Source organism: Tupaia chinensis, unplaced genomic scaffold (assembly GCF_000334495.1).
Source record: "Tupaia chinensis unplaced genomic scaffold, TupChi_1.0 Scaffold000226_1, whole genome shotgun sequence".
Taxonomy (NCBI): Eukaryota; Metazoa; Chordata; class Mammalia; order Scandentia; family Tupaiidae; genus Tupaia; species Tupaia belangeri.
Genome location: NW_006159701.1, coordinates 4620526 through 4629922, shown reverse-complemented (window position 1 = coordinate 4629922; position 9397 = coordinate 4620526). Strand labels below are relative to the sequence as shown.

General features: G+C 52.8%; 1 protein-coding gene across 1 annotated transcript in view; it reads left to right on the top strand.

Moving 5' to 3' along the window:
* Window positions 1–2381: 2381 nt before the first annotated feature.
* Window positions 2382–9397, top strand: part of NIPSNAP1 (nipsnap homolog 1) — a gene marked incomplete at its 5' end in the record, with an annotated part of 11162 nt that continues 4146 nt past the window's right edge. The window contains 7 exon segments of the mRNA XM_027771601.1: window positions 2382–2509; window positions 2704–2749; window positions 3028–3122; window positions 7516–7586; window positions 7725–7865; window positions 8156–8187; window positions 8529–8623. Coding sequence (XP_027627402.1) covers window positions 2382–2509; window positions 2704–2749; window positions 3028–3122; window positions 7516–7586; window positions 7725–7865; window positions 8156–8187; window positions 8529–8623 — 608 coding nt within the window.

Genomic DNA, 9397 nt, shown 5'->3' with positions numbered 1-9397 from the left:
CATAATGGCTATGTCGCTGGACTCCCATGTAGTCGACCGTGGTTCAAGTCCCGGACCCGGTGACTTAAACTCACACTGGGCGCGTGTGCGTGCGTGCCCAAGATCCCAAGAGGAGAATGGAGGAGAAGGGATTGCGGTGTGGCCATCCCCCCTGGGGGGTGATTTCTCGCTTTCTGTCTCTCTGTCTGTCTCTGTCTGGCTGGCGAGCGCACGCGCCCTATAGCAAAAACCTCTCCAAAAAAAAAAAAGAAAAAGAAAAAAGAAGACCTTGCAGATCCCAATGGCAAGGGGAGAGCATCAGGAGAGCATTGGGGGTCTCGGATAGGAACATTGTGATTCACTGAGACTGTAAAATGTGAACTCCTGAAAATGTGCGTTGGGGGGGGCACTGGAGTTCATACTCTGCCCTGGGATCTTGGCCAGCTTCCTTCTTAGATTTTACCAAAGCAAAGATCTTCAAAGATGACTTGCTCTGCCCTGCTCATTTGACAGGTGGGGAAACTGAGGCCTACAGACAGGAAGGACTTGAGAGTAGAGCTCCCTTACCGCTGCCAGCGTTGCTGCCCTCAGGCTCTCTGCAGGGCTGGCCACCGCTGTTGACCTGGTTAGTACCGGTGTTAATAAATGACTCCAGGCCCATCCTGGAGCAAAGGTTGGCGAATAGGAACCGCCCTCCCCCCTGCCACCACCCCAGCCAGGGGAAGTGGCCCCTCAATGTTCGAACGAAAGGCCAAGGCCCTTAGTGCCTAGTTTTTGCTTTAGGCCTCAGGTCTGACTCCTAATTTGCTGTGGGACCCTGGCAAGTTCCTTAACCCCCCACCCAGCATCTATTTAATCCTCCCAAGGAGTAGTGGGGACAGTAACAGTGACTATGCTGCAGGGTCTATGCATAGATTCAGTGAGCTCATGAGACAAGGATTCATCACAGATCCCTGGCTCTGAGGCTTCCTTACCCTGCTCCAAATATTTCCTGTACCACCTCACTCATCTGGTGGTCTTTTTTTTTTTTTTTTGGTGGGGGGAGGTTTTTGCTATAGGGTGCCTGTGCTCGCCAGAAAGAGAGAGACAGAGAGACAGAAAGTGAGAACTCACCCCCCCAGGGGGTTGGCCACGCACGTGCCTGTTGTGAGTTTATGCCACTGGGTCTGGGATTCGAACCACAGTTGACCATATAGGAGTCCAGCGACATAGCCATTACGCCATCTACTGGTCCTTCTGGTGGTAGGAATTTTTTATTTAATTCTATTTGTTATTATTTTTTAATTTGACCAGAGAGAGACAGAAAGGGAGAAAACAAGCCACCAGATCAGAGACTCAAACCACAGTTGGCCATGTGGGAATCCAGCGCCATAACCACCACATCACCTGCTGGTCCCAAATTATTTAATTTATTACTGATTTTAAATTTGACCAGAGAGAGAGAGAGAGAGAGAAAGCAAGCCACTAGGTCCAGGACTCAAACCTCAGTCAGCTCTGTGAGAGTCCAGTGCTTTTAACCACAATGCCACCTGCCGGCCCTTTGCTGTGATTTTCTAGCCCAGGTCAGGGACTCTCACCACGGAGTTGTCCATGTGGGATCCAGTGCCGTAACCTCTACGCCACCTGCAGACCCGAGTACAGTCTTCTTGTTGGGGAACAGAACTTGCAAAGGAAGCACGGAGTGAAAGAGCCTGGTTTGGGGACCGGATAGTGGCACAGGGGCAACGTGAAGCTGTGCAAGCCAACCCTCAGTGGGAATGTTCCAGGTTTTCATCCAGGGACCCAAGTCCATGAACACCCTAGGCATACGTGCGTGCCCGTAATCTGGGCTGGTGCAGGCCGAGGGCCTATTGCAGTGTGAAGGCCCTGTTGGGGGTGACCTCCTCTCACTCTGTCTCCTTGTTTCTAAAGTAATAAACAAATTAACTAAATATTAAAGAAAAAAAAAAGCCTGGTGTGTTGAGAGAAGTGTGTGCCTAGAGGGAGGGGTGTGCAAGTGTGGCAGACCGGAGAAGCTGGCAGGATAGGTTGGGCTGCAGGGGCTTTGAGCATCAGGCACAGTAGGGTGGGGGTTGATCCTTGTGGCAGGAGGCTGCAGGGGTGTGCCTCAAGTCGTGGGCTCCCTTGGCGGCAACAGCAGTGGAGGCAGGGAGGTTTCAGAGAGAGGAGAGAGGTAGGGCTGCCTCTCCTACTCTCTTGAGGCCCTGCAGAGCTTTAAGGCACCAACTTGGCTGGAATCTGCAGAAAGGACCAGGTCTGCCCAGCTGGCCCTGATGGCATTTCTCACTGTGGAGCTGCCATGGGATTCCGCGGCCTTGTTCCCAGAAATGTGGGTCACCATTCTGGGGGAGCAGGACATCTCCCCCCGCTCTGCATGTGACCTGAACTCCTCTGTCCTGCAGTTTCTATTCCAAGGACAATGAAGGCAGCTGGTTCCGTTCCCTCTTCGTCCACAAGGTGGACCCCCGGAAGGACGCCCACTCCACCTTGCTGTCCAAGAAGGAGACCAGCAACCTCTACAAGATCCAGTGTGAGTGGCTGCTGGGCCATCCAGCCTCACCCTTTTAGGGCTCTGGGGGCCCGTGAGGCTCCAGTGTGGTGACAGGAGGCTCTGAGACATCCCTTGCTGGCCTTCGAGCCCTGGTCCCAGTGGGCTTCCCCTCCCCCAGCACCCCCATAACACACACCCCCGCGTCACCTCCTGCTGCCTGTCCTCTGTTGCAGTTCACAATGTGAAGCCCGAGTGTCTGGATGCCTACAACAGCCTGACGTGAGCCTCCTCCTCCCTCTGCCTTTCCCAGCCCCTGCTTGGGTCAGGCCCTCCATCCCCGCAACTCCTCCGAGCATGCGTCACCCCACTCCCCTTGCAGATAGCGGGATGTGGATTTCAGACCCAGAAGTCCAAGGACATCTCATCTAGCTTTGCATGTTAGATGCTAGAGATGGGGAGAGCGAGGCCCATGCTGGGGGCCTGAGTTAGAACCTTTATCTCAGGGGCCCTGGTGGGGCTGGTGGGAGCCCTACCTCCTCTCTGTGCCCCTTCCACAGGGAGGCCGTGCTGCCCAAGCTGCATCTGGATGAGGACTACCCCTGCTCGCTCGTGGGCAACTGGAACACTTGGTATGGGGAGCAGGATCAGGCAGGTGAGGTGCCTGCCTCCCCAGCGCCTCCGGCACCCATCACACCTCACTGCCCTCCACCCTTCACAGTGGCACCCAGGCGTCTTTTTTTGTTTGTTTTTTAACTTTATTTATTTATTTATTCATTTCTATTTGACCAGAGAGGGGAAGAGAGAGAGAAAGAAAGTGAGAAAATAAGCCACCAAGTCTGGGACTCAAACCATGGTTGGCCATGTGGGAGTCCAGTGCCCTTAATCACCATGCCACCTGCCGATGGTGATGGGGGTCTAGGTGCAAGCCTCATTGCTCACACTCCTGCTCAGATACCTGATGTGGCTCCCGTCTGCCCTAGGGCAGCCTGTGAGACTCACGGCTTCTACCCTGCCCATTCTCTATCTATCTATCTATTTATGAGGGATGGTCACACCGCAATCCCTTCTCCTCCATTCTTCTCTCGGGATCTGGGGCACGCACACACATGTACCTGCATGAGGTTAAGCCATTGGGTCCAGGACTCAAACCGCGGTCATCTACATGGGAGTCCAGCGACAAAGCCATTACACCAACTGCTGGTCCTATGCCCTGCCCGTTCTCTAGTCTCTTCTCACCACATCCTCCTGGCTCACTGTGCCCTGCCGCCCAGGACTTCTCTCAGTTCTGACCGTCAGAGCCACTCCTCAGTTCCAGGCTGTAGTTCACACTCTTCCCTTTACCTGAAGCATCTTTGCCCTTGCCTGCTTTATCCAACTCACCTGTCCTTTATTTTTTTACATTTTGGCATAGATATCACCACCTCCTGAGGCCTTCCTGGAGTTCCTCCACCCAGGGTGGGTTAGGCACCTCTCCTGGCTTCCCTGTGCTTGCCACTTCCCACTCTGATCATGCACCCCTGTAGCTCTCTATTTGTCTGCCCATTATAGGTGGTGAGTGCTGAGGGCTGGGTCCCATGCCTGTCTTCACCACTGACACCCCAGTATGCAGCATAGAAACAGGGATCTCGTCTGAGCTGGTTCCTGACGGCTCTCCAGGGCACCCCTAGTGTGTCTCATTCCCCCACTAGTGTACACATCCAATTCGCCCCAGCTGAAAGGACCCACACGATAGTTTGGTTGATTCAGCACCTCGACCACTCAACAGGGCCTTGGCACGTAGACCTGCACTGTCCGGGACAGTGGCCACTAACTACACATAGCTATTTAAACCGCCATTAAGGGGCCAGCACATGGCGTACTCCCACATGTCCGACCACAGTTCAAGTCCTGGGCCTGGTGGCTTGAAATTCATGCTGAGAGCGTGTGTGTGCATGCTGGAGATCCTGAGAGGAGAATGGAGGAGGAGGGAGTGCATCATGGCCATACCCCCTTTGGGAGTGATTTCTCCTTTCCCTCTTCACTGTCTCCGTCTCTCTCTTTCTCCAGTGAGCACGTACAACCTCAGGCAAAATCCTCTATAAACAAACAAACAAACAAACTGAGGTGAGACCAGCAGATGGCATAATGGTTAAGTCACTGGACTCTCACATGGCCAACTGCAGTTCGAGTCCTGGACCCAGTGGTTTGAAACTCCCACCAGGCGCGTGTGCGTGAATGACCAAAATCCTGAGAGGAGAGTGGAGGAGAAGGGATTGTGGCGTGGCCATCTCCCCTGGGGGTGATTTCTCACTTTCTTTTCTCTCTCTCTCTCTGGCGAACACATGTGTCCTATAGCAAAAATCTCTCTAAGAAAACCAATCAATCAATCGAGGTTAATTCAAATGAAATAAACATCTAAAATACAGTTCCTTGGTCATGTTAGCCACACTTGAGGTGCCGTGCTAGATGTGTGGTTCGTGGCTGCCATCTTGGACAACACACACATAGGACATTTCCACTGCAGCAGAAAGCCCTGCTGGTTCTGGTTTAGACGGTCCACATAGCCCAGTCCTGCAGGCGGTCCTCTATACTTCCCTTGAGTACTCCCTGCCATGGGGCTCTCACTGCTATAAGCCAACTTACTTTGTTTGATGGCCCTGATAATTATGTGTGTCTTTTAAATATTTTTTCAAAGAATTACTTATTTTATTATTGTTATTTTTGAGAGAATTTTGCTATAGAGTGTGTGTGTTGGCCAGAGAGCCAGAAAGTAAGAAATTACCACCCCGGGGGAATGGCCACACTACAGTCCCTTCACCTCCATCCTCCTCTCGGGATTTTGGGCATGCATGCACACATGTATGGAGTGAGTTTTAGGCTACCAGGTCTGGAACTTGAACTGCGATTGACTATGTAGGAGTCCAGCAATGTAACCATTATGCCATTTGCTGGTCCCTATTATTATTTTCCAGTTTGCCATAGGACATGTGCACTGACGAGAGAGAGAGAGAGAGAGAGAGAGAGAGAGAGAGAGCGCTGCCAGGTCCAGGACTTGAACCATGATCAGCCATGTGGCAGTCCAGTGCCTTAACCATCATGCCACCTGCAGGCCCTGTGTGTGTCTTAAAACACCTGTGACCTTTAGTTAGACAGATCTCCTTGATCATTTATTCCGTTTCAGTAACAGACATTGAGATATTGAGAAGAAGATACGAGCAAAGCAAATGCCTTCAGTTTCAGCCACTACAGTCTCCCCACTTTAGGTATGGCTTGATCAGTTTCAGCAGCACACCTGGATTTGCTTAAGTGTTTGCTTATTGTGAGACAACCCTTGAGGAATAGGATCCCGACTTTATTTATCTATCCGTCTATCCACCCATCCATCCATTTATTTATTTTTGCCAGAGGGCATACTCATTTATCAGAGAAAGGGAGAGGGAGAAAGCAACCCCTCCACAACAGGGTCACAGCATGATCTAGTCTCCATTCCTCCATCCTGTCGGGATTCTTTGGGTGCCCAGACACAAGCACCCAGCATAGTGAAAAACACGCTGGGTAGGGGCCAGGAGATGGTGTGGTGGTGAAGGCTCTGGACTCCTACATGGCTGATGGGTCCCGGACCTGGCTGCTTGCTTTCTCACGTCCTCTCTCTGGTGAGTGTGTATGTCCTATAGCAAATAATAATAGTAATAATGATAATTAGTACAATTTTCATAAAAGGAGAAAATAAACTGGGAGCAGATGCCTGCCTATCCAAAATTTGAGAGGAGAATGAATTGTGGCATGGCCTTCCCCCCTGGGGGATGATTTCTCACTTTCCCTCTCTCTATGGTGAGCACACGCGCCCTATAGCAAAAAGCAACAAAGAAGTCTGGGTCCCTGGGGGCCTGTCTGGACTCATGTGGGAAGGTTTGGGTCCTGCGACCTCCGTGTGCGTGCCAGGTGTGTACACATGCTCATGGTCCAGGCTGCCTGACGCTGGGGCCTGGGTCATGGTATGAGGACCCTGTTGAGGGTGCTGCTCATCTGTCTGTCTCTAATGACAGAAATGAATTTAAAAAACTTTTCTAAAGTGTTTTAAGCCTCCAGGGCAGAGATTCAACTGTGTGATTATCTATGTGAGATCTGGCTCTTTTAGGCGACAGGCCACAGGGCCAACGCTCCCACTACCACCTTTTTAAAAAAGTTTTTGTTCGGGACCAGCAGTTAGCGAAATGGCTATGTCGCTGGACTCCCACGTAGTCAACCGCGGTTCGAGTCCCGGACCCAGTGGCTTAAAACTCACGCCGGACGCGTGTGCGTGCATGCCCAAGATCCCTAGAGGAGAATGGAGGAGAAGGGATTGCGGCGTGGCCATCCCCCCTGGGGGTGATTTCTCGCTTTCTGTCTCTATGTCTCTCTGTCTGGCGAGCGCCTGCGCCCTATAGCAAAAACCTCAAAAAAAAATGTTTTTGTTCATTTCTGACATGAAAGTAAGATCTTGGACACACATGCACACACGCCTGGTGTGCTTCTCAAGCCACCAGGTCTGGAACTTGAACCAGGTTGGCCATGTTGGGAGTCTAACACCTTAGCCACTATTGCACCTGCTGGCCCCTATTGCTATTTTTAAATTTGCCATAGGGCATGTGTACTTTATCGGAGAAAGAGAGAGAGTGGAGAAATGAGAAAGCAAGCTGCCAATTCCAGGACTCGAACCATGACTGGCCATGTGGAAGCCCAGTGCCTTAACCACACCACCTGCTGGATCCTTATGCCATTTTCAAAATGACATTGAGGCCTAAAGAGGTCAAAGGCCTCCTGGCAAAGCTGGAGCTCAAACCCCTATTTCTTGGGCTCATGCCTGGGGTCATCCCCTCCATAGTGTTGCTCCGTTTGCCTGCACCCCCCCCACCAAGGCCAAGGGGACTCAGAGAGTCCTAGGGAAGCCAGGCTAGGGAACCCCCTCTCCCACTTGCGCCACACACACACAAACACACACACACTGCCATATGCACCCAGCCAGCCTTGGGGTAAGTGGGGCAGGGTCCCAGCAGCCCCCTGACATGCACCTCCCACCCCGACAGTGCACCTGTGGCGCTTCTCGGGTGGCTACCCAGCCCTGATGGACTGCATGAACAAGCTCAAGAACAACAAGGTAAGTCCGCGCCTGCTCTCACACCTCTAGATGCTCGCTCCAGCCGAGCCTTGTGCCAGGGACTCCTCCAGCACCCATGGGACACATTCCCAGGTGGAGGGTGAATTGCTAGCCCCCATACCCATGCCATGCCTGCAGGAGTACCTGGAGTTCCGGAAGGAGCGGAGCCAGATGCTGCTGTCCAGGAGGAACCAGTTGCTCCTGGAGTTCAGCTTCTGGAATGAGCCTCAGCCCAGAGCAGGCCCCAACATCTACGAGCTGAGGACATACAAACTCAAGGTGCGCCCCCAGCAGCCCCTCCTGCCCCGCCATGGGCCCCACTGCAGAGGTGCTTTGCGGCTGCCCCTGGGTGGGTGGGCCGTGCCCTGTGCCCTAGCACCTGAATGAGGCTTCCAGTCTCTGCTTCTCTGTGGGCTCAGAGCAGTTATGTGCACCAGGTGTGAGTCAGGGCTCGTGAATAAGGCCCAGAGACCCTGGAACTGGGGAAACAGGACGCTGGCCCATCCCTGGCCAGCTGAGACGTGGCAGCAAAGGCGGGGCTCACTCCCGCCTCTCTCTGTGTCTTTCAGCCAGGAACCATGATTGAGTGGGGCAACAACTGGTGAGTGACAGCACAGGGATGGGGTAGGGGGACCCTCTTATCTGTCCAGAGTTCCCGGGGGTCACCTTTCCAGGGCTGTATTGTAAGGAACCCAGCACCATCTGCCCCCGAAGGATCCAGGAGGATCCAGCCGTGAGGGGCGGCTCTCGGGATTGTCAGGCCTCCCTCCGTAGAACACCCAGGAAGGGCCGCGCTTTCATCACCCCTTCCCCAGCATGTCTGAGAGCCTCGGTCACCTCAGGCCCCTCTGGCAAGGTACAGCCAAGGAGTCAGCCTTGGCACACCTCAGGGGACCTTTGCACCACTTCTGACCTCTGTCCTACCGTCTCTGCCATCTCCAGGGCTCGGGCCATCAAGTACCGGCAGGAGAACCAGGAGGCGGTGGGCGGTTTCTTCTCACAGATAGGCGAGCTCTACGTTGTGCATCACCTCTGGGGTAGGTCGGGGAGCTCCCTTAGTCCCTCTCTTTCTTCTCACTCTCTGCAGGTAGTGGGGACTCATTAGGGCCTTGGTGGAATTTTGTTTGCTTAGTTTTTGCCTTAGGTCTGTGCTTGCTAAAGAGAGCGAGCGAGAGAGGGAGAAAGTGAGAAAGCACCCCCCCAGGAGGATGGCCACACCACAATCCCTTCTCTCCCATTCTCTTGGGATTTGGGACATGCACGCATGCACACACACACACACACACACACACACTCATGATTTTTAATCCACTGGGTCCAGGACTCAACTACACAGTTGGCCATGTGGGAACCGGCTGCCTTAATCTCTATGCTACCTGCTAACCTATGGGCCCTCACATAATTCACATTTTAACAGAGGAGAGACTACTGCAGATGTGAACTAACAACGATTAATTTCAGACTACCGCGGATACTGTTTGTAGAAATAAGGCAGGGGGAGCTGATGAATAAATACATGGGGGATCAGCGTTGGCTTGGGTGGACAAAGAAGGCCTCCTGCAGCAAATTAAAAACAAGCAAAGATCCAAGGATGGTAGTATGCACATGTATCCTCACCTACAAGACTTGACATACAACTTTTTAAAAACAGTAAGGAAGGGGACCAGCAGTTGGCATAATGGCTATTTTGCTAGACTCCCATGCATTCGACTGCGGTTCGAGTCCTGGACGCAGTGGCTTAAACTCACGCCGGGCACATGTGTGTGCATGCCCAAGATCCAAGAGGAGAATGGAGGAGAAGGGATTGTGGA